Source organism: Geotrypetes seraphini, chromosome 7 (genome assembly GCF_902459505.1).
Source record: "Geotrypetes seraphini chromosome 7, aGeoSer1.1, whole genome shotgun sequence".
Lineage (NCBI taxonomy): Eukaryota > Metazoa > Chordata > Amphibia > Gymnophiona > Dermophiidae > Geotrypetes > Geotrypetes seraphini.
Window position 1 is genome coordinate 116,432,698 of NC_047090.1, and position 25,033 is coordinate 116,457,730.

The window sequence follows — 25,033 nt, forward strand, 5'->3', positions numbered from 1 at the left end:
AATGGGAACAAAAATGGAAGAGAATTAATGTGTGTGGGATGAGGGGGTAACTAATTTCTTCAGCTAAATAATTCAATCCACCTCAACCAGACATAGGAGAACTCACGCACCATTCACACACCCTCCAACCAAAAACGTCAAAAGAAAAAAACTGTTCGACAACCTCCTAGCCATTCGAGCTGCAACACTCGACCCCCAACTCTACAACCAATTGACATCGACCACAGACTGCAAAACCTTCAAAAAGAAATAAAAACCCTTCTATTCAAAAAACACATAAAACCGAACTAACACAATCAGAACTGTCCCAAGCATCACCTGCAACTACTCCATATGTACTTCTGATGTCATGACAATTCAGACATAATTTATGTTATGTTATGTTTGGAATATAAGAAAATTTTCACTGCCTGTTTCTATTCTGACCATTTATTCCGTTTCATGGTCATTACAAAAAAATATTTTTTTACATGGGGGGGTGTCAAAAAATGATGGGCCCCGGGTGCCACATACCCTAGATACGCCACTGCCTGCAAGTGATATGATGGTTTAGAAGGCTGGAGTGAGCTTTCAGTAGTTGGAACCCAAGATATTGAGCTTTGACAGTAATTCCAATAGTTCTGTGCAGATGTCTATGGTCCAGAACCCAGTAATATCAAAGAATAAAGACAATTCAATTTAAATATAAATTTATAATGACTATGAGCTCCTTTTACAAAGCTACGCTATTATTGAGCTGGCGTTAGTTCTAGCCGAGTAGCATGGGTTTAGCACGCACTAAAATTCTGCATGCGCTAAAAACGCTATCGCAGCTTAGTAAAAGGAGCCCTAACTATTGGGCAGACTAGATGGGCCATTCAGGTCTTTATTGTTTGTCATTTACTATGGTACCATGTTAATTATACTGCCAGATACTAGGAAAAAAAATCTTATTAATTGATTTTCATTTATTAGGTTTTCCAAGCTTCAAAAGGTGTATGTTTTAAGAAAGTTTTCAATAGCTCTTTTGTTTTTCAGATTGCAGCTATTTTAAGTTTTGTAAAAGTTTGAAAAATTATTTATTTCTTAGTGTACTATTTATTACTATGTAGAAATCTTTGTATAATTTTCACTTAGGGCTATGATTGCACACCGCTTTGAACCTATTGGGATTTAGCATTTTATAAATCCTAAAGAACAGAATGAATAAAATGATCCTTGCCTCTTTCCACCCCCCCATGTCTATTCAATTTTACGTATCTTTTAGAGGCAGTTTGTAGAATCAGAGCCCCAAATATCAAATACTTACCCCACCCGAATGGGACCCCACATAGCAACTGCCAGGAAGAAGTTTCCAAGTTTATTAAAATCTTACTATCCTGCACCAATGGTGAACCTTCTGGGTGGCTTACAATCTAAAATCTAATAACAAATTTAAAATAAAACATAAATCCACAAAACAACATGATTGTGAGGTTAGGAGGGAAAACTACAATTAAAAAGAATAGAAGGGGGAGACACTTTAGGAATATTCTGTATTTTACATAACTCCTCAAGTGTGGTCAACTACTATCATGTTTGATATGCGTAAGAAAAAAAAGAAATGTTTTTAAATCAGCTTTGAACTTATCAATAGACATCAATAACTGAAGTGATAATGGCAAGGAGTTCCAAAGCTGAGGAACATTTACTGAAAAAATAGCAGCTCTAATATGCTCAAGAACTATTTCCCGATATCTAGGAACTGAAAGATGATTTTGATTTGCTGATCTCAGAGTTCTTGATGGCATATAATATGAATTCAGAAGATGTACAAGATATAGACTCTCCCGTATTTAATACCTTAAAAATTGGGGGTCACGTGATGACGCTGAGCTGAACGGCGGCTCCTGGCTCGTGCTCCGACCCTCTCGCGCCTTAATCTCCGCTTTTTAAAGCCTTTCAGCTCTACTCCTCTGCCTTTATCGGCGACCTGACAAGCGGACAGCAGTGGGAAGCTAACGGCTGCTTCGGCGGCTTTCTGTGCTGGTTTGCGGGCGAGTTATGCCAGTTAAGACCCCGCGGCCGATACGAGCCCAGCGACTGCACGGCGCACCCAAGATGGCTGCCGGAACTGCGACCCCGCCGAGAGTGCTGTTGCAGGAAGACGCGGTACAGGAGCTGACCCGAACTATATCGGCAGCAATTGATGAGCGGTTCACCAAACTCCAGGCAACTGTGGAGGATGTGCGGGACTGCCTGGAGCGGCATGGCCACCGCCTTCAGCAAGCGGAGTCTCGCATTGCCACCCAGGAAGATCGATCCGGAGTGCTGGAGGCGCAGGTTCGTGGCCTGCAGGCTCAATGCGCTACCCTACATGAGCGATTGGAGGACCAAGAGAATCGTGGACGTCGCAATAATATCCGACTGGTGGGCCTGACGGAGAATATTCGCGACGCTGACCTGCGTGACCTGGTGGAGAGGTGGCTACCTGGCGCTGTGGGATTTACCCCAGCAGGATCACGCACCTTGGTGGAGAGGGTGCATCGCCTGGGCCAGCGCCGTGAGGGTGAAGGCAGGCCTCGACCTGTCATTGCCAGATATCTGAACTTTGCTGACAAGGCACAAGTCATGGCGTTATACAGGAAAAAGGGCGTGCTGGAACGGGATGGTGCTAAGATTCTGTTGTTCAACGACTACTCCGCCGAGGTGGCTGCTCGTCGGCGCGCCTTGGCACCTCACTGCACTGAGCTCCGCAACAGAGGCCTCCGCTTCGTGGTGCAATATCCTGCGCGGGTCCGGGTCTTTGAGGCCGGGGGACCGAAGATCTACGAGGACGCGGAGGCGCTGCAGGTTTTCATCAGATCCCTGGCATCTACACCTCCGGTCCCTTAATTCAGTAACTCAGCTTATCAAATTTGTTCTGTTAATGTGAGACTTCCTCCTGACTTTGTGTTTATGGTCAATGATACCTGCAACAGGGGCCGGTCAGTACTGAGCTCTAGTCCTGCGCCCCCTTTTCGGGGGAGACACTGGGGCCTTTACTGATATTTTCTCCTACTCTGCTTGGTCCTGAGGGGCCCTGCTGGATGTTATTGAGGGATACTTTCACCGCGCTGTATAGGCGACTCCCTCAGTTTTGGCATTGCCTTTCGTTACGCTTCACTGGACCCCTGGATTGGACTGATGAGTCGATATTTTACATGCAGGGACTCTGGACTCTAGACCTTGGGCATTTGCTCTTTCAATCTTTGCCCCCTGTTCTCTGTTATCTGTTTTGCGCCTAGTTCTTGAATTCATTGTTGCCTTTGGAATTGTACATGTGGGGAGGTTTTGCCATTAGAGGTGGGGCTGTTTATTTTATTTATTTATTTATTTATTTATTTATTTTTTTTTCTTTTCCTTGTTTTTGAAGCTGCTTGGTTTCCCTTTGCGTGAGGGGGTTGGGGGGGGCCTTTAGGTACATGTTTTTAGTGTGGGGATGGAAACGAACGGGATGCTGGGTGGGTGGGAGGGGGGGAAGTGAGCGGAACGAGAGGGGGAATGCAAGTGTGGTTGGTTGTTTTATGTATGCGGGGGGAGTACTTGGGTGTGTTTGGATGGGTGTTCTGCATAGAGGATGGGGAGGAGGGGTCGGGCTGGGGGGGGGTGTCCCTCTAGATCAGTGGGGAGCGCGGGGATTCATTGACTGTCCTTGGGGGTTTAGCTGGGAGACCCTAAGGGACCTTGGGTGGATCAGTTGGGACGTTGCGCTGATGCTCAGTTCTTCTCATGGATATGGCTGACTTGATGTGCCTTACGCTGAACGTGGCGGGCATCAACTCGCCAGTAAAGCGAACAAAGGTTCTGTCTTTTTTGAAGAAGGAAAAGGTCATGGTAGCTTTTCTACAGGAGACCCACCTTACGGCATGCGAACATCAGAAACTGCAACGAGATTGGGTGGGAGAAGTAGTGGCGTCCTCCTATTCCTCTCGACAACGGGGGGTGGCTATACTCATACACAAAGCGCTGACGGCGGTCACACAGAGAGTCATCAGAGACCCCCAGGGCCGTTTCGTTATTTGGGTGGGGACGTTGAATGATAAACCAGTGGTGCTTTGCAATGTCTACGCGCCTAATGTATACACTCCCTCCTTTTTCTCTTCTCTAGGGGTCTCTTTGATAGCATTGCCGAATTATGAACTCCTGGTGGGCGGGGACTTTAATATCACTAGCGACCCTTCTATTGACTGTAAACCTCCGAGACCAGTGGCGGCGGACAACGAGCGGCGGGGGGTGAACCTCTTAATGGGAGAGCTGGATCTCCAGGATGTGTGGAGGGTGTACCACCCTGGGGAGGTGGATTTCACCTTTTTCTCAGGGGTTCACCACTGCCATTCCCGACTGGACTATTTCCTACTCCCCTCTCGTTCTATCGGGCGGGTGATGCGCACCCACATACTTGATGTCCCTTTTAGCGATCACGCTGCTGTGACTATGACTCTTAAGTGGGGGAGCGGTTCTTCGGGGGACCGTATTTGGCGCCTCAATCCATCCCTATATCTTGACAAGGAATTTCACACCTATCTCATTGAGGAATGGTCTAAGTACAAGCTGACGAATGAAGGGACTGAGGTCTCGGATACTATATTCTGGGAAGCGGCGAAGGCTTATCTTCGCGGATGCATAATAGCCTACTCTATTCGCAAGCGCAGGCTCCGGGATGCGGAACTCACGTCACTGGCAAAACAGATGAGGGAATGCCGGTTGTATCACCTGAGGCACAGCTCCGAGGAAGCTCGACAATCCTATCTCAGGCTACGTAAACAAATCGACGCTATCCTCTCCGCGCGGGCTTTAACTCATCTTGACGTGTACAAGTTTCAACTTTACAGGTGGGGTAATCGGGCGGGGAGACTTCTAGCCAATCTGGTTCGCCCACGCCGGCGTGCTGCATGCATTTCCCATATTCGGGATTCCTCGAATGTGTCGCATCGGACGGAGGCGGCTATTCAGACCCAGTTCGTGCGATTCTATAGTGATCTTTATAACGAGGGCGAGTACGACACGGAGCAACGTGATAATTTTTTTTGCGATTTGAATCTCCCGAGTGCCTCGGAAGCACATCGTGCCCTCCTTAATGCTCCTATCACTTGTCAAGAGATCACCGCGGCTATTGGTCATCTGAAGCTTGCTAAGGCTGCAGGACCGGATGGTATGGGACCCGAATTCTACAAGATCTTACAACACCATGTGGGCCCGGCGCTGTGCGCCATGTTTGGAGATATGCAGGCTTCGGATAGACTTCTCCCAGAGCAGAATCATGCCCATGTCGTGGTGCTTCCTAAACCGGGCAAGGATCCCACCATGGTGGGCTCGTATAGACCCATATCCCTACTTAATCAGGATATGAAACTCCTCACGGCCATTCTGGCTAAGCGCCTGGCACAGGTCGTCCCCTTGCTTGTTCATCCTAATCAGGTAGGCTTTGTGCCAGGACGCTTCTCATCGGCCAACATACTCAAGGCGCTGGTGGCGTTGAGGGAGGGCAGAGGTCGCTCGGGGGACGATTTGTTGGCTAGCTTGGACGCTGAAAAGGCCTTTGATAAGGTTATTTGGCCTTACCTTTTCTGGGTCCTACGTCGTTTTGGTATCACTGGCTCTTTTCTTGAATGGGTGACCCGCCTGTATACGGCTCCTACTGCCCAGCTCCTCATTAACCGCCAGCGAACGGCTTCCTTCCCGCTGCGGAGGGGCACTCGGCAGGGTTGCCCCTTATCGCCGTTGCTGTTTATACTATCGCTTGAACCGCTGGCGGCGAAGATACGCGATGACCCAGGCGTGGAGGGCATCCGTGTGGGAGTGGAGGTCTGCAAGATTACCATGTTTGCAGACGACATGCTACTTTTTGTCAGTAATGCCCGGGATTCTATCCCCCGCATCACTTCCTTCATCGATTCTTTCGGGGCTTTCTCCGGCCTGTGTATTAATTTTAGCAAGTCTGAGGCGATCCCGGTCACTGCGCCCTGTGCATCGCGAGCTACGCCTTCCTTCCCTTTTCGCTGGGCGACGGGTGAACTCAAATATCTGGGGATTTTTCTGAGCGCTGATTGGGCCGCGGTGTATCGCTGTAATATTGTAAATCGTCTTGCCCAACTTCGGGATGCTTGCCACAGATGGGGGGATCTCCCTTTGTCGCTCTTTGGTCGTATTGCCTTGGTGAAGATGGTTCTGTTGCCCAAGATTCTTTACCCCCTACAGATGATTCCCCTGTGGCTGCGAGCGGCGGAGGAGGGCGCCTACAGGTCCTTTGTTGGCTCTTTTATCTGGCGAAATCGGAGGGCCCGCGTGGGGTTTTGGAGACTCACGCAGAGCAGAACCCGGGGGGGGGTTAGCGCTCCCGGATATTCGGCTATATAATGTCGCGGACTTGATGCGATGGGTGCATGAACTATACTCGATGGGTTCACGATTTGCTCCTCCGGGATTGTTTGATTCCTGGGTGTCCCCGCATAGTGCGCTGGCTTGTCTTGATGTCCCTGGGTGGCGTCGCCCTAGGGCGGGATGTAATTATCTTTGGTTGGATCCGCTGCGACGAGCGCTGCTCTGGTGGCGGCGTCAGATAGGGGGAGGTCCGCGGGACAATTGGGCTTTTCATTCTGTCCGGGGGAGTCCTGAGTTCTCCCCGGGTGTGGGTGCGGCCCGTGGCCTGGAGGCCAGCTTTGGACTAAGTTTTTGTCTGGGACATATTACAGCATTGCTCTCTGAGGATGGAGCGTTCCCCTCTCATGCAGACCTCCGCCGTCACTGGTCTCTCCCCGACATGCCTTTTTTTGCTTATTTGCAATTACGACACTATTATGAGACCTGCCGAAGGGGCGCCCCCGCGGGTGGCGACCTCTTGAAGGTTGATCACATCTTTCTATCTTTCCCCGCCTCTATGAATTCCCTCTCTACTTGGTATAGAATGGCGCGGGAGGAACGGCCGGACCCCCGACTCCTTGGTCTAGCTTCCCAATGGACGGAGGAGCTCGGGGAGCAGGTCGGGATGGAGACTTTGGTGCCAATATCTCTCGTGGGGCACGTAATGTTTCCCTACAGGAGATACAGTTTAAAATCCTACACCGCACATATTTCACTAGGGTACGGGGCAGGAAGGCAGGCTTGTGGGACTCTGACCTATGTGTTAAATGTCGACGTCTGCGTGGCACCCTGGTTCATATGATAATAGAATGTCCTCAGCTGGAACCGTACTGGACTGGGGTGTTAGACTTTCTGGCCCGGGTTGTGCAGCTGCCTCTTCAGTGGTCCTATTCGCTTATTCTTCTGGGATGCGAGGGAGCGGTGTTAGAGCAGGGCCTCAGTCTGGAGCACTGGCGATTCCTCTACACCGCTTTGCTGGTGGCCAAACGTGGAGTGCTTCGGCTCTGGATGGATGATAATGCCCCTGAGGTGTTGGTATGGAAGCGCTCCTTGTTGGAAGTGGCCCACTGGGAGCTCCGAGTACATCCGGAACCGCTATCGGCGCCCAGGCGCCTGTACCGCTCTCTATGGGATGCTACTGTGATGGAACTTGGTTCTTTATGAATGACTAAGTGTCTTATTCCCACTTACTCTCTCACTGAACTGGGGGGACGGGGGGGGGAGGGCTTCTGTTTTCTGCTTAATGTTTTCACATCTATTTGGCTGGTTGAAGGTGTGTGTGGGTGTTTGATGGATTGACTGGAGTGCGACTGGTGATTGGAAGAGGAGGTGTGATTGAGTGTTTACTTTGGGAATTCCGCTGTTAGTAGAAAATGTTGATTTGCACCGCTCAGCTTTTCTGCATTCTGAGCCTTCCGGTTCTGCGGGCCGTGATGGGGCAGACTCTGACCTGCCGAGCCCTATATGGGGTCTGGCTATCCCAACCCCTCGCTTGAGGGGGGGCTACCTTGATTGTTTGGTTTTGCTTGCTGTTCTGCCCGCTTCCGGTTTTGACTGTACTGCACTGTGTTTTTCTGGCTGTGCTGTGCTTTTCTGTTTAATAAAAATTATTTCAAACAAAAAAAAAAAATACCTTAAAAATTAATAAAAGTATTTTATATGTAATTCAGTGATTAATAGAAAGCCAATGGGCTGCTTTCAGAAATGGAGTTACATGATCAAATTTATGAAGTCTACGAATATCTTTTTGGTATAAACCAGCATAAAGAGAATTATAATAATCTAGTTATTGAATCAATAATGAATGCACCACAAAGTTCAAGGCTTCTGAAAAAAGTAGTGAACGAATTGATCTAATGATGTAATTTAAAGAAAGAGCTTTTAACCACTTTTGAAATTTGTAGCTGATGGGTTAATTTGGAATTCAAAATTACTCCTAAAATCTTAGTAGATGTAATGAGAGGGATTGGTATATTTTTTAGTTGGATCTGTGATGGTAGGTTAACTTGATTAAATGGAGTAAAAATAATTGATGTAGATTTATCTGGTTAAGTTTAAGTCTATGTGTAGTTATGTGTAAGTTTATATCTATGTGTAGTTTGTAATATAAACAAGATTCTCATTTTTAGATGCAATTTCAGTAATAGAGCAAGATTCAAAAGTATATAAAATTTGAATATCATCAGTATAAACAAACATTGTAAATCCCAGTGATTGAGCCAATGTCATAAGTGTTGAAAGATAAAAATTAAATAAAATAAGAGACAAAATTGAATCTTGGGGAAGATCTAACTCTTAACTAAAGGGTTTAGATTCCGTGTCCTATATTATCACTGTATTTGAGCGATTCACCAAATAAGAGGTAAACCATTCCAAAACAGTGTCAGTAATACCTGTTTCCTGAAGATGGTCAAGTAGAAGAGAATGGTCAATAATATCAAAAGCAGAAGATAAACCTAGAGAAATTATCATAACATTCTTAAAGTGATCCAGCACTTTATAAATGTAAATAGTACATGTCAAAGCTGTTGCGGTACTATGATGATGACAAAAGTTGTCTGATGTGGATGTAAATATGTGGAGGGGCATAATGAAAACATATGTCTAAGTCCGATTTGGACATATGGCACTAGACCAGGGGTAGGGAAATCCGGTCCTGGAGAGCCGTATTCCAGTCGGGTTTTCAGGATTTCCCCAATGAATATGCATGAGATCTATTTGCATGCACTGTTTTCAATGCATATTCATTGGGGAAATCCTGAAAACCTGACTGGAATATGGCTCTTGAGGATTGGAGTTCCCTACCCCTGCACTAGACGCCCAAAGTTGTCAGTGGGAAAATGCCCACTTTCAAAAAAATACATCTAGAATTTTTTTTTTTAAATTGTCTATCTGGATGTCCAGGCCATTGGATCACCCAGACCACCCGGACATCTATCTTTATACCACATTTTCAAACAAAATTTCATCCAAGTCCCAAACACCCATAACAAGACCATTTGGACATTGGAGGGGCCAATTTTGTAATAGAATGGCCACCCAGACATGGTAACAGAGCAGTGGAGCACCTTACAGGGCTGTGAACGTCATATAAAGGGTACTACATAAACATCGCGTCAGAACTCCCATATAAGTTATGGTGAGCCCTCAAAACACCCCCAAAACCCACTATTCCCATCTGTCTACAACCCATAAGCACATAAGCACATAAGCATGGCCTCTGCCGAGTCAGACCATAGGTCCATCATGCCCAGCAGTCCGCTCCCGCGGCGGCCCCCCAGGTCAATGACCTGTAGTGATCTATTACTCAAGAGCATTTTGTCTTGTATAGTAACCCTCTAATTGTACCCCTGGATTCCCTTACCCCTCAGGAATTCGTCCAATCCCCTTGTGGCTGCAGGTGGCACCTATATGGCAGTAGAGTAGGGCTTTGGTGGCCTCACATGTTCTACCATAAATGTAGTGGTTAGAAGGGTTTATGGGACTTGCTACTCCTTTTTATAGGTCACTAGCCCCCCCCTTCCCCCGGCTATTTAAGACACCTGTGTGCAGCTCTACTAGGCTTTCCTATACCAAGTGCTGATGTTCCAGAGACTGGTATGTACTTTTTTATTCTGATCTTTGTGGGGGATGTGAGGGGGTCAGTGAACACTGGGAGAGTGTGTGTGGCTTTGTTTCTGCAGGGGTTATCCAGTCACTTTGGATACTTATTTGGTACTTATACCTATTTTCATATCATCTGACTCACAACATCTAAGTTTCATCCAGGATCTAGTAAAACATTTGATTATCCCTGCAAGTCGTCTAAGTCGGCCCACATCCCATCCACATACTGCCCTGACCACTCTTTCAGATACACCCCTTTCAGCTCTGGGCGCATAGCAGCATTCAAAGGCATGATAAGTCCCATTACATGTCCAGAAAGTCAGTTTGATATCGGCACTCAGACAACCTATTAGGACATCAAAGTGGGTTTTTAGACATTTTAAAGTTTTGATTATGAGCCCCATATGTTTTATCCACAAAAATTTGTAACTGTAAATGTACTATAGCTTCCACCTTAATTCCTAGAGCCAAGGACCCACATTCAGGGTCCAGAAGCCAAAAGGCTTCTCCTGCTTCTTGATCAGGGAAAAGATCTGCAGACCGATGCCCGAGAACTACTGACCAGCATAAGGGACTCAGCCATGGTACAAAGTCTGAACTGCATGCCAGGGAATTAGTCCTGGACAAAATGAAATGCTGCTACCCTAGTCTAAACTATAACTGGCAAGTTGTTGGGCTGTACCACTCTTTGTACTGTGATGGTGTCACTAGAAAAGTTGTGGTCTTTGTCTTCATTTACTGGTACAGCAACATAACCCATTTATCTAGACTGGTTTAGCAGGATGATAAAAGAAATGCAAGTTTATGTTATGTATATTCATTGTAATGAAAAGCCAACTGGCTAGGTGTCCCTTCAGGAGAGGGATGAGAAGCACTGATGTCTTTTTACCTGCAGTAAGTTTCAAAGTGAAAACACATGTGTGCATGAAACCTAGTAGAAAAGAAATAAAAGATCTAACCAATAAATAATTTATTGGGATGAATAATTCAAATCATAATAACCTTATGCTAGGGTCCACCTTAGGAGTCAGCATCCAAGAAAAAGATCTCAGTGCCATTGTAGGCATTATCGCTAATATCTTCTGACTTGCCTTTTCCTAATTCTTATTCCCTTTTTTCCTTATATTTTTCATGTTGGTCTTCTTTTCCACCTCTGTCTCTTTTCCTCTGCAACCATATTGTGTATGGCTGCAGCCAAAAAAGCAAACAGGGTTCTAGGAATTATTAGGAAAGGGATGGTAAATAAGAAAGAGATTATAATGCCTCTGTACTGCTCCATGGTGCATCCTCGCCTTGAGTATTGTACACAATTCTGGTCACCATATCTCAAAAAAAAAAAAAAAAAAAAAAAGCGAAAATAGAAAAGGTTCAAAGAAGAGCAACCAAAATGATAAAAGGGATGGAACTTCTCTTGTATGAGGAAAAACAAAAGAGGTTAGGGCTTTTCAGCTTGGAAAAGATACAGCTGAGGGGGAATATGATTGAGGTTTACAAGATCCTGAGCGGTGTAGAATGTGTAAGAGCAAACTGATTTTTCACCCTTTCAAAAAACTACAAAAACCTGAGGACACTCAATGAAATGTCATTTAAAGCAAATGAGAGAAAATATTTTACTATGTTTCTATCAAAAGGGCCTGGGATAGGTATGTGGGATCTCTCAGAGAGAGAAAGAGATAATGGTTACTGCGGATGGGCAGACTAGATGGGCCATTTGGCCTTTATCTGCCATCATGTTTCTACTCAAAGAATAGTTAAGCTCTGTAATTCATTAACAGAGGATGTGGTCAGGGCCAGCATTAGGGGTGGGCAAACAGGGCCCAACAAGGGGAAGAGGTTGAGTGCCGCTTCAGGTTTATTGTGTGGAGAAATAGGAGGGGTGGGGCAGTTGCTGAATGGAAGTAGACGGGGGGAAGAGTGAGAGATGGGAGAAGATGCTGGATGGAAGTGGGGGAAGTGAGAGAGGAGAACAAATGCTGAATGAGAGTGGAGAGAGAAGGAAGCAGACACTGGAAGGAAGTGGAGAGGATAGAGAGGGGAGAAGATGCTGGAAGGGAGAGGAGAGGAGAGAGAGAGGGGAACAGACACTGGAAGGAAGTGGAGAGAAGAGAGAGGGCACATATTGGAAGGAAGGAGGGGATAAAGAAAAAAGGATACATGCTGGATTGGAGGAAGAAGATAGAGTGAAGGAAGAGGTGAAGGAAGGAGGTGGCAAGTTGTAGGTAGACAATGAAAAGAGAGAAATTGAGGACTGATAGTAAGGAAGAATATAATCTAGACAGAAGCAGAAAATAAATTGAGAAGGAAGACCATGGAAGAAAAGGAAGGGGAAGGGAGAGGAGAGAGAGATGCCAGAGCACGGGGTGAGGGGGATAAAAAAAGGGGAAGGAGAGAGATACCAGATCTGAGGGGAAGGAGGAGAGAGAGATGCTAAATATCACAGGGGGGGGAGGAGGGAGGGAGAGATGGAAGGTAAGAAGACACTTTGCCAAACCATGGGGGGAGTGCAGGGAAAAAGATGGATGCCAGACCAATGATGGGGGAGGGAGAGAGAGATGGAAGGGAGAGGCAGACAGTTTCTGAAAGAGGCATAGAAAGAGAGTAGATGCCATATGGAAAAGGCAGAGAGAAGGCAGACAGTGGATGAAAGAAAGAAAATAATGAGAAGATGAGGTAGAAAAAAAAATTCTATTTCTTTTATCTTTTTTTTTGCTTTAGGATAAAGTAGTATTGTAAACTTTAGGATAAAGTAGTATTGGTAAACTTTTATAAATAGAAAATGGAAATAAAGTGATCCTTTTATTGGACTAATTTTAATAAATTTTTGACTAGCTTTCAGAGACTAAATCACCCTTCCTCTGATCAGAACAGGATACTGTAACAGCAGTATACTTTACTGACCTGAAGAAAGAAATTTTTTGACCTCTGAAAGCTAATTGAGAAATGTATTAGTCCATTAAAATGGTGGGCACTAAATTTTCTTCCCACATTGCCCCATGCCTCCTACCCAAATGCAAACTATAAATACCTGAGTTGTTGGGCTTCCCAAAGCAGAGCTTGCAGAATTCTTCAAGCTCTGCAGCTGGTGGCAGCTCAGAGACACTGCCACAAGATGCAGAGCTTGGAGATTATTGGCTGGCAGACTGGAGAAGGTGGTCTTCAACTAGCAGGAATGTGGGATCCCACCAGCCACAGCAAGGGAGATGTCTAATTTTTGGTGGACCTAGGCCTGGGATCCCTACAGAAAGACTTGCATATCTGTTTTTATTTCTCCAGTGTTATAATACTTGATGAGTTTAATTTCTTGGGGTTCCCAGTTCACTTTCTATTTGTGAACCCTTGTTCTGTATTTGGTAAAGGTCTGTCTATGATTTAATGTGTAAAAAAAGTCATTTAAAGTTGTTTTATGTGTGATAGTAATGGGAGGTAGGGATTATGGGGGAGACGGGCTGTGTGGTAGTAATAGGAGGTAGGGATATCAGAGGGAAGGGTGTAGAGAGCAGAGGGGATCAGAGGCCCCTTCCTTAATTTCTTCCCTGGGCTCCAGCCTGTCTAAAACCAGCCCTGGATGTGGTTACAGTGGTTAATGTAGCTGGGTTTAAGAAAGGTTTTTGACAAGTTCCTCGAGGAGACTAGTCTGCTATTGGAACAGACATGGGGGAAATCATTGCTTGCTCTGGATCGGAAGTATGAAATGCTGCTACTATTTGGGTTTCTGCCAGACACTGTGATCTCAATTAATCACTGTTGGAAACAGGAAATTAGGCTAGATGAACCATTGGTCTCACCAATATGGCTGTTCTTATGCTCTTATGTTCTTAGCTTTAGTAAGAGGAACCCTTAGTTATAAATTGTGCTAAAGAATTTAGGGTAAGATTCACTAAACGCACCGATCGTTTCCTGATCATGTCCCAACCAGTTTGCGATCGTTCCCCGACCCGATTCACTAACCTTGTGATTGATCATTCTCCCGCCCGATCTGATCCACCCATGCAAATGAGGGGAAATGGCTTGCTAAGTAGGAAGTCATCGATTCACAAAACAGAACAAGAAACACCGATTGGGTTTGCTGATCCAAAATGAAGCGACCGCTGAGGACCAGTTGCTTACTGTCTTAACCGACTTGCCTGCTTTCTGCAACCCTGAAATCCCACTATTGAGGTTACAAAACAACCCTCAAAATAAAAATAAAACTGTACATTACTTTCCATATATTCTGCAAAAAGCGCAGTGCCATGCAAGCTTGTGGCTTTAACCCGCAGTTTTAACTCGTAGGTTAAAAGCGTATTCTGTTCCATAATCTGACTAAAGCATGTTCTGTTCCATTAACTTGAAATGTCCACTCAAGTAAACTGCAGGCACCCCTGCCACTTTATTTTGACCTCACTTGTGCAGAGAGCAAACGCATGTGTGGATTGCATCTACAGCCAACCAGGATGGTCTGGGCATGCGTTGCGATCACTCTGCAAATATCCATGGGATCATGGTGGGGCGTGCGTCCGATCAGATAATTTGCATGAAGACTCTAGTGAATCGGTCGCCCATATTAACAATTAAAGTGTGTCAAGTGGTATATACCCCATAGGAATACAATGAGCTGTTCAGCGTTTTGGATGTGCTAATCATTAGTGCTTGCTGAATCCATTAGCAAGCCTTAGTAAAAGGACCCTTATATGAATAAAATCAATAAGGAATTTATAATAAAATTATTTTAATTTATAGTTAATCCAACATATAAAACAAGCTTTAAAACCAAAGATATCCATACACTAAAATTCAAAACACAGCCATGATTCAGCTAAGCCTTCATCATATATGTCTGAACAATGATCTGCTGGGTCAATATTAAACCAGTGATGGTCAGCATTTCTTTCAATGCTGACCACTGCCAGCCATGATCCAGATAATTGGTTCTAGGACATATCCGGGTACCACCCTTGAATATCCAGGTTTTTAGTGGACCCAGAAGTTATTTGGGTGCTAGTCAATATTCAATGCCAATAATCACATACCTAATGGAACAAAGATATGACTGCTTTTTATGCTTTTTGTTCAGTGTGCCATTGACTGCTTGAAAATCATCCAGTGGCTCAAATGATGCATCAACTTTGTGTGATCGGTGCAAGAAAGTCAATTCACATCCATTGATCCACCTATCTTTGGTGACCCAATTTTCTACATTTAAGAGCATATAATATGCATTAGTTTCTTTCCATGTTTTAAATTTTATCTAATTATACCTAATTAATGATTAAATTGGTTGATATTTGATATAAAAAATTAAAAACATGGAAAGAAACTAATGCATATTATATGCTTTGTCTTTTAGACTTTATACCCCTGATGCAGACTTAACTGAAACATAAGAACATAAAAACATCCATACTGGGTCAGACCAATGGTCCATCTAGCTGTTTCTTGTTCCAACAGTGGCCATTCCAGGACTCTGTCAGAACCCAAGCAGTAGCAACATTCCATGCTACCAATCCACGGCAAGCAGTGGCTTTGATAGTTCTTAATGTATGGATATCTTAGTTTTGGTGTTGCTTTATGTATGCTGGATTTATTATAAATTAAGATAAATGTTATTTATAAATTATGCATTGTTTTTATTAATTTAATAAATTAAGTATTAGTTATTGGCTATTTATTTTTCTGTTGCATGCATATACGGTTAAAAAGTATCTATGGACTTTGTCCCAAAATAGATTGTGTAAAAATTGTTCTATGATATATAGTCCTGCAAGAAATTTATGAATTTACAACACACAGGAAATAAAAGATTTTTATTGACATATTTGATAGAAAAATGATAATAAAGCAAGAAGAGAATAGAATAGAAAATAATTTAGGAAGGAGGTTACTAAAGGCTTCTTTTACGAAACAGCGTTAGCGGTTTAACACGTGTAATAGTGCGCGCTAAACTGCCAGCCGCGCTAGACGCTAACGCCAGCATTGAGCTGGCATTAGTTCTAGCTGCGTAGCATGGGTTTAGCATGTGCTATAAAGCTGCGTACGCTAAAACCGCTAATACGGCTTCGTAAAAGGAGCCCTAAGTTTCAGTAAAACATGACGTTTTACTGGAACTTAGCTTACTATGGGAAGCCTGAACCTGTTCAATACTGCATGGTAGCGACTTCCACAATAAATGAAAACCACAATTTGCAATTAACTGGGTAACCTGCATTATTTTGTTCCCCATGAACATTGAGGCATTAATGCTCCTGGGGATCATTTCTTAAAGGGACCAGACCTTTATAAATAGTGATATCCTTAAGTATCCCCCAAGAAAAGACCTTCCCCTTGAATTGATAACTCTCACTTGCACCTTTTTAAACCCTAGTGCAAGGCTCCCCTGCCCTCGTAGGGCTGTCTGAACTACCCAAAACAATTCCTAGTAGTCTAGTGTAATGGAGCCAAAACCCCTGGCAGTAATCTTGATGCCTAGAGATAGTACTGCTACTGTAGCAGGAGTCACAAGGGTCATGACCACCATTTTGGATTTGAATTATTACATTTGATACACCTCCCCTGGTTGGCATCTTAGCTTGCTTAAGGAACTGAGGTACTGCGAGCCTACATTGGGTGGGAAGGCACTTGCACATGCATGGTGCGAGCAGTTTGCGAACTTTCTTAAGTTCATAAAGTGGTCCTTACTGGGGCTCCATGGATAACGTCACCCACATGTGAGAGAATATGCTGCCTGCTTGTCCTGGGATAATGCAGTTAATGGTAAGTGTTCACTTATGGACTATGGAGAGTAATCGCATAGAGTTCCTTAGTGTTGATGGAACAGAACTGATTTCAGTTGTTTCTGGAAGGGGAAGTAGGGCATTTCCTCAAGGAATCCTTGTAGTATGCAGTTCCAGAGGCTAGAACCTGCATATGAGAAGGCTCTCTTTCTAGTTGTTTGTAGTTTTATTTCTCTCAGTCTGGGGATATCAAACTGCTTGTGTTATGATCATCTTAGAGCTCTATTAGGTTGATATCTGGCAAGTTTCTTGTATAGATATTCTGGAAGTTGAAGATGTCACGCTTTGAAGACTACACAAAGTAGCTTAAATTCAATCCACTTGGCTAGTGGCAGCCAGTGCAATTCGAACAGTACTGGCATAATGCGGTCATTACTGCGCGTGCCTGTTAGGAGCCTAGCCGCAGGTTGGCTATGCTTGCTTGACCTTAAAAATAATGTGTGACATTAATCAAGTTGACTAGTAATAAAAGTATGAATTAGTTTTGCTAGATTATCTGCAGTCAGCACAGGTTTTGAACCCAGTCCACTGGACCACCAGAAATTATTTGAAGTAGGCCTGGTGGGCCTACGGGAGAGGTGGGGTGAGGGTGGGGGTGGGGCCTTGTCCAGAATTTTGAAAGTTGCTTACAGTGAGGAGAAGGAGAGGGCTACTATTGATATAGGCCTGGCCTATTTAAGATGGTGCTTGAAAGAAATCAGATTATGTGTTACCTGTAGTAGCCAATGCTTCCAAGCAGGAAAAATAATGCCAGATTTGAACTAGTATTATTTTTCCATGAATAATACAGCTTCTGGAGTTCAATGCAAACTGTGTTATTTGATTTTCATAGAAATGAGGTATTTGAATGTTTTGCATGCCATTGTTATGCAGCCTATGGTGCCATACACTAACATGCATTACAGTGAAATCATGAATTATTTTTTTGCCACTTAAAGCATGTTAACAGTAAAAAAAATGTGTGTTATTCTCTCTCTCAATGCACATTGTTATATTCCCCCCTAAAGATACTAAGAATAAAGTCATAAAATTAGAAGAAAAAATAAAGGAATAAATATTGGATATAACACATCCCAATATGCAGTCTTTCAAAATTCCAGAACTTGTCAAATTCATTTTGACTATCATTTCCCACTGACCTAAAATACTGGTATCTGTAAAATGTCTGGGACGTTCTATCGCTCCACATGCACATGTTATTAAAGCAGTGATCTTGTAACCAGCATTCATGCTTTCTAGGTCTCTTTTGAGCTTTTCCACAGTGATATCCTGCCAATACACATCTGGTGAAGCAAGTTAGAAGCAGAACAATTTCAACTGTTCAGTTACCCTTTAAAAAAAAATGTTCCATTTCTTGCATTTTAAAAAAATAAACCATAATATAAGGACAAACTATTTGAACAGTAAATAGGGTAATAAAACCAAAGAGGAAAAGAAAACAAAGATATATGAATAATATAATGCAAGTTAATTGAAGTAACCTATATTAAACCTCCAACAAGGCAGGGGAGGAATCTACTGGAAATATGAGGAAAATAAAATGAAATTAATCAATCAATAATCAAAAAGGAAATAACCACACATATCAATTCCAATCCCAAGTTAGCAATCATAGACCAGAACAGTTCCTTTCTACCCACCAGGAGCTGCAATGTCAGATTGCTCGGAAAACTTTTGTCATAAGAAATTCCTTTAGTTGAGAAGTCTGAAAGAAAATATAATGGGGAATATTAGTAAGTTTAACTAGATACTTAGGGCTCCTTTTACAAAGGTGCATTAGGGCCTTAACGCATGGAATAGCGCGCGCTAAATTGCCACATGCGCTAGCCGCTACCGCCTCCTCTTGAGTAGTTTTTTTGGATAGCGCAGTGATGGTCAGCATTTCTTTCAATGCTTTAATTAGCTGCCGGCCATTTCTTAGGAGTCATTTGGTTAGATATATTCATAGCTCTGTCAGAGGGTAGGAGATTTCACTGGTTCTACATCTCTGTTTGCTGTGCTTTCTTGACAATGTAGCTTGGGACGGGGGGGGGGGGGGGGTTCAAGGCTAGTTGATTGTTGTTATAAAATGTGAACCTGCATATTTGTACTTTACTCTTGCACATGTTTGCATATTTGTATTGTTTACTCTTGCCTGTATGGTTGTGATGTGTTTCCATTAAAACAAATTTTACTCTCTAAAGATAAGGATAATATGTAACTAGTGCTTGAAGTTCACTAACTCTTCTGACTGAAGTTAAAGCTGTGAGAAAAACTGTCTTCCAACTAAGGAATGTAAGGGAATCAGATTCTAATGGCTCAAAAAGGGCCTGCATTAAGTGGATTCTTGAATCTTTGTAGAAAATGGAATCAACCTGGTGAGGGAATGGCATCATTGATTCCAGTGCAACTTGAGGTGCCACTGTAGAAGTCTCATCTGGAGCCGTGCAAGAGGTACTAGAGAACTCAAGGCTGCCATGTGACCTAAGAGGCGAAGAATGATGTGAGTTGGCAAGGTGGAAGATCGTCTTAAGTGGTCTGCCAGAGTAATGATTTATTTATTTTTAAAATTTCTATACCGTCTAGTTCCTAAGCAGTTTACAGTATATCCACATACATAATACCTAAAAACAATATAAAAGAGAGACAAATCATCAAAATTTTAATTCATAATAATTCCTCGAACAGGACAAGTCAGACCCTATAAAAACAATTGCATTTTGAGGAGCTTTCTAAAAGTTCCTCTATCAGCACATTTTCTCAACTGCCCTAACAGCAAATTTCATAATTTCACCCCAGCACAACAAAAGGTCATTGCACAAGTTTCAACATATTTCAGATTAACATTGTTCTAAGGAAGAAAAGCCCTTGTGGCATCTGTGTCCAAGTAAGCTCCGATGAACGTGAGGGAGCGTGTTGGAGTAAGGTTGGACTTTTGAAAGTTGATGATGAATCCTAATGATTGCAGGGTCAAAACCATGGCTTGAATGGTGAGTAACAGATGGTCTCTGGAATGTACTACTAAGAGCCAATTGTCTAGATAAGGAAATACCATGTGGTGTTGTTTTCGCAGGTGTGCTGCCACTATAACTAGGCACTTTGTGAAAACTCTGGGTGCTGACAAAAGGCCAAAGGGTAGAACAATGTATTTGAAATGTTGATTTAGGAATTTGAAGCGAAGGAAGTGCCAGTAGGAAGGATGAATTGGAATGTTAGTGTATGCATCCTTGAGCTCTAGGGCGGTTAACCAATCATATTGTTTCAATAGAGGAAGAATTGCTGGAAGAGAAATCATCCTGAACTTTTCTTTCTTTTTGAGGCAGGCATTGAGAGGTCTGAGGTCAAGAATGGGATGAAAACCTTGTGTCTTTTTGGAATGAGAAAGAATTTGGAGTAGAATCCTTGGTTTATTTGGGAATCTGGAACTTCCTCGATAGCACTGCTGCACAGTAGAAGGGAGAGCTCTGTTGCAAGCTGTGGAATGTGTTAGTGTGGTATTGCAGAAGGGGGAGGTGGTTGAGAGGGCATAGAGTTGGGAAGAAAATTGAGGAAATATCCTTAAGGAACAATGCGGAGAACAAGCCGAAAAGAAGTGAATTAGCCACCTACCCTCCCCCCCGCCCTGCCCACTGGCAGATGGTCAAAAACTAGAAGGCTTAAGAGCTGGAAGTTGAGATGTAAATGATTGCTTCTGGCCCCTTATATGCTGTTTCGGAGCATATGAAGAAGACTATGATCTTTGTAGGGCAGGTTGATTATAAGGAGGAAATCTGTGATGCAGATAATACTGCTGAAAAAAATTGCTGATGGTTGCTCTACGATAAGAAAACGAAGAAGAAGGGCGTCAAAATTGTAGAGGTTGCTCAGAAGGATGAGCTGAGAGTTCCCTATTAGTTGAGGAATCTTCAATCAGTTGTGAGACTTTGGCTTGCATTTTTCACCAAAAATACTTGTCACCAAGCAGGGAGTGTCTGCTAGTCTATCGTGAACATCTTCTCTAAGATCTGATGCTCTAAGCCAGGGGTAGGGAACTACGGACCTCGAGAGCCGTATTCCAGTCGGGTTTTCAGGATTTCCCCAATGAATATGCATGAGATCTATGTGCATGCACTGTTTTCAATGCATATTCATTGGGGAAATCCTGAAAACCCGACTGGAATACAGCTCTCGAGGACCAGAGTTCCCTTCCCCTGCTCTAAGCCATGCTGTGCATATAGCTGCTATGGCCACCATTGCCATTTGAGATGTCATGTCATAAGTGTCATAGTTGAATTTAATTAAATGGTATGTGGATTCTTGTAGCACAATGAAGAGACTTGGTATTGCTTCTGGGGAAATGGCTTCTAGCTGTTACAGAATAGAATGTTGAAAATGTAGAATTTGCAGCTGCTGAGCAATGATCTTGGATAACAGCTTAGAACCTTGATAAACTTTGCAACCTAAGGAATCAAAGAGACGATGATCCTTTCCAGGGGGGTCAACTTAATGGAGATTTGGAAGACTTAGCCTTTTTAAGATACCATTGAATGGTGAGGGAGCTGCTGAAGGTCATGATCAAGTGCTTTTTAGACCTTATATTTCAACTCCAAGCTCTTGAAAGCTGTGGACACTGATAGGGGATTTTGACAATTAGATAACTGGAGGTCCTGTAGAACTTGAGGTACTGGTAGTGCAACCAGTTTCTTTATTGGGGTCTTACAGGACTGAAGAATAGCCTTATAATTCTTATTGTCTGTAAGTGTCACCGCTTGATTAAAACTCGGCAGGGAAGATACTTTTTGAAAAAATTTTAAATAAGAATATTCCTCTGTTGGAACTGGCTGCATAGACTGGAGCAGTTGAGATGGTTAATCAGGATCTGAAAGAGGCATCACCTCAGCATCTGACCAGTCTGGAGGAGATGGAGCACCTTGTGTTGGAGAGGAACAGATAGGCATATAGAGCCCCCAGGTTATATCTGTAGATGGTGCTAAAGGGCCTGAGAGCATAGGGTCCTCTGAGGAATAGTGCTCCACATAGGCAAAGCATTGCTGGGGCTCTAAAACTGTAGGATTTGGAGGAGAATGTTGGAGTAAAGCTGCATTATCTTGCATAAAACATTAAAGAAGCAAGAAAAAATTAGAAACAGTTTGAATAGAGTTTGATCCCTGAGGAGGAGGACCAGGCTGAAGACCAGGCAGAGAGGGACACTTAGCAGGAATATTTGTCCTGAAGGAGAGGAGTTGGAGAGGCTCCCGTTTGGATTTTGAATGACTTTTACTAGGTTTTGTAATGTTACCTGTAGGCAATGAAGTCTGCTGTTTCCGGCTAAAAGAGGACTGCAAGGCCGAGACTGAGCCCGCAGGAGCCTTTACTGTAAGCTCAGTAAATGTTAAAGCCGCTTCAGCTTCATGAGTTGAGCCCCATGCTGTAACTGTTGCTGCCGGTGATAAAGGAGTAGTGCAGCATTTGAACACGGGGAGCGTCTTACGTTGGCCTGCTGAATCTGCCATTTTTTAAAATTTTCTGATGGTATTGGCAGCAGTTGGACCTCTCAGAGAAAGAGATAATGGTTACTGAGGATGGGCAGACTAGATGGGTCATTTGGCCCTATCTGCCATCATGTTTCTATGTTTCCCCTTACGGTACTGATACAGGGCCCTGGGTTGAGGAAGCAAGTGGTGAAGATTGCAGCTTTGTTGGTTTTTTAGAAGTTCTGGTGTGAAGAGGCATTCAAAGAGAACATAAGAACATAAGAACTGCCATCTCCGGATCAGACCCATGGTCCATCGAGTCCGGCGATCCGTACACGCGGAGGCCCAGTCAGGTATACACCTGATGTAGTTTTAGTCACCCATATCCCTCTATGCCTCTCGTAAGGAGATGTGCATCTAATTTGCCTTTGAATCCTAGCACAGTGGATTCCTTAATAACCTCCTTTGGGAGAGCATTCCAGGTGTCTACCACTCGCTGTGTAAAGCAGAACTTCCTGGCATTTGTCCTGGACTTGTCCCCCCTTAGCTTCAAACCATGTCCTCTTGTCCGTGTCGCGTTGGACAATGTAAATAATTTATTTTCCTGCTCTATTTTATCGATGCCTTTCAGCATTTTGAACGTCTCGATCATGTCCCCTCGCAGCCTCCTCTTCTCAAGGGAGAACAGTCCCAGTTTCTTGAGTCGTTCCTCATATTCCAAGTTCTCCATACCTCTTATTAGTTTCGTTGCTCGTCTCTGCACCCTCTCAAGCAGTTTTATATCCTTCTTTAGGTTGGGAGACCAATGTTGGACACAGTATTCCAAGTGTGGTCTGACCATTGCTCTATAAAGCGGCATTATGACTTTCTCCGATCTACTCGTGATTCCTTTCTTTATCATGCCCAACATTCTGTTTGCTTTCTTTGCCGCTGCCGCGCATTGTGCCGATGGCTTCAGGGTCCTATCTATCAGTACACCCAGATCCTTTTCTTGGTCGCTCTTACCCAGAGTTGCGCCTGACATTCTATACTCGTGTTCCTTATTCTTACTACCTAAATGCATTACTTTGCATTTCTCCACATTGAACTTCATCTGCCATTGCTCTGCCCATTTCTCTAACTGATACAAGTCGCTCTAGAGTTCCTCGCTATCCTCCTGCGATCTGATTGCCCGGCATAGCTTTGTGTCGTCTGCAAATTTAATGATCTCACTGGATACTCCTTCTTCCAGGTCATTGATGTAAACATTAAATAGGATCGGCCCAAGAACTGAGCCCTGGGGCACACCACTAGTCACTTTCTCCCAGTCTGAGAACTTCCCATTTATGCCCACTCTCTGCTTTCTGTTTTCCAGCCATTTGCCTATCCACCTGTGTATATCTCCCTCTATACCATGGCTTTGTAGTTTCCTGAGAAGTCTTTCATGTGGAACTTTGTCGAACGCCTTCTGGAAGTCCAAATATATTATGTCCACCGGCATTCCACTATCAATTTGCTTGTTCACGGTCTCAAAAAATTGAAGTAAATTCGTTAAACATGATTTCCCTTTCCTGAACCCATGTTGACTGGGTTTCATCAAGTCGTGTGTATCTAGGTGCCGGACTATGCTATCCTTGATCAGTGCTTCAACCATCTTTCCAGGGACAGACGTAAGGCTCACAGGTCTGTAGTTGCCCGGTTCCCCTCTCGATCCTTTTTTGAAAATTGGCGTGACGTTTGCTATCTTCCAGTCTTCTGGTATCTGTCCAGTTCTGATTGTCAGATTGGCAAGTTTTTGCAATAGCTCTCCGATTTCAACCTTCAATTCCTTTAAAACTCTCGGATGAATTCCATCCGGTCCAGGGGATTTGTCACTTTCAAGTTTGTCGATCTGGTAGTATATCTGGTCCAACTCCACTTCAACTGTGGTGAGGCTGTCTTCTATTACTCCACTAAACACTTTCACTGCTTCTGGTATTTTTGCGGTATCCTCCTCCGTAAAGACGGACGCAAAGAAGGAATTTAGTTTGTCTGCAATTTGTTTATCCTCTTTGATGTACCCTTTTCTTCCCTGGTCGTCCAGGGGTCCCACCGCCTCTTTTGTGGGTTTTTTCCCTTTCACGTATCTAAAGAAGGGTTTGAAGTTTTTGGCCTCTTGCGCTATTTTTTCCTCATAGTCCTTTTTGGCATCCCTCACCGCCTTGTGACATTTCTTCTGATCATCTTTATGTTTTTTCCATGCTTCGGTTGTTTTCATGTGTTTCCATTTTTTGAAAGAGTCCTTCTTTTCTTTTATGGCTTCCCTCACCTGTCTGGTAAGCCATGCCGGTTCTCCCTTACCTTTTGTTCTCCCCTCTTTGGAGATCCTCGGAATGTGGAGATTTTGTGCTTCTGTGATAGTATTTTTCAGTAGGGACCATGCCTGGTCTACCGTTTCAAGTTTGTCCACCTTTTTCTTGAGTCGTTTTTTCACCATGGCTCTCATGTGATCGTATTTGCCCTTTTTAAAGTTTAAGGTTTTGGTTAGGGTTTTGGCATGTTTTCTATTCCCGATGTCAAGCTTAAATCTGATCACATTGTGATCGCTCATCCCCAGCGGTACCGTAACTTCTACTTCTTTTGTCGGACCCGTGAGGCCATTTAGTACCAAGTCCAGGGTGGCGTTGCCTCTTGTCGGCTCTTTTACCATTTGTTCCAGGAAGCAATCCCCTAGCGCCTCCAGGAACTTGGCCTCCTTGCCGCAGTTGGAGGTTCCTAGTTTCCAGTCTATCCTCGGGAAATTGAAGTCTCCCAATATTATTACATTGCCCGTCTTGCATTCTTGTTTGATTTCCTCTATCATTTCTGAGTCAGTTTCCTCCGCCTGTCCTGGCGGACGATGGTAAAGGCCAATTTTTGTGTCTGCGC

General features: G+C 43.8%; 1 protein-coding gene across 4 annotated transcripts in view; it reads right to left on the reverse strand.

Moving 5' to 3' along the window:
• The window catches only part of HEATR4 (HEAT repeat containing 4), a 252,604-nt gene that overhangs the window by 96,311 nt on the left and 131,260 nt on the right, over window positions 1–25,033 (reverse strand). For 3 of the 4 annotated variants that reach the window (XM_033951547.1, XM_033951549.1, XM_033951550.1), the window contains one exon: window positions 17,855–17,998. The exons of the other annotated variant lie outside the window; for it this stretch is intronic. In XM_033951547.1, coding sequence (XP_033807438.1) covers window positions 17,855–17,998 — 144 coding nt within the window. The remainder of the gene's footprint in view (window positions 1–17,854; window positions 17,999–25,033) is intronic. 4 annotated transcript variants of the gene reach the window in all.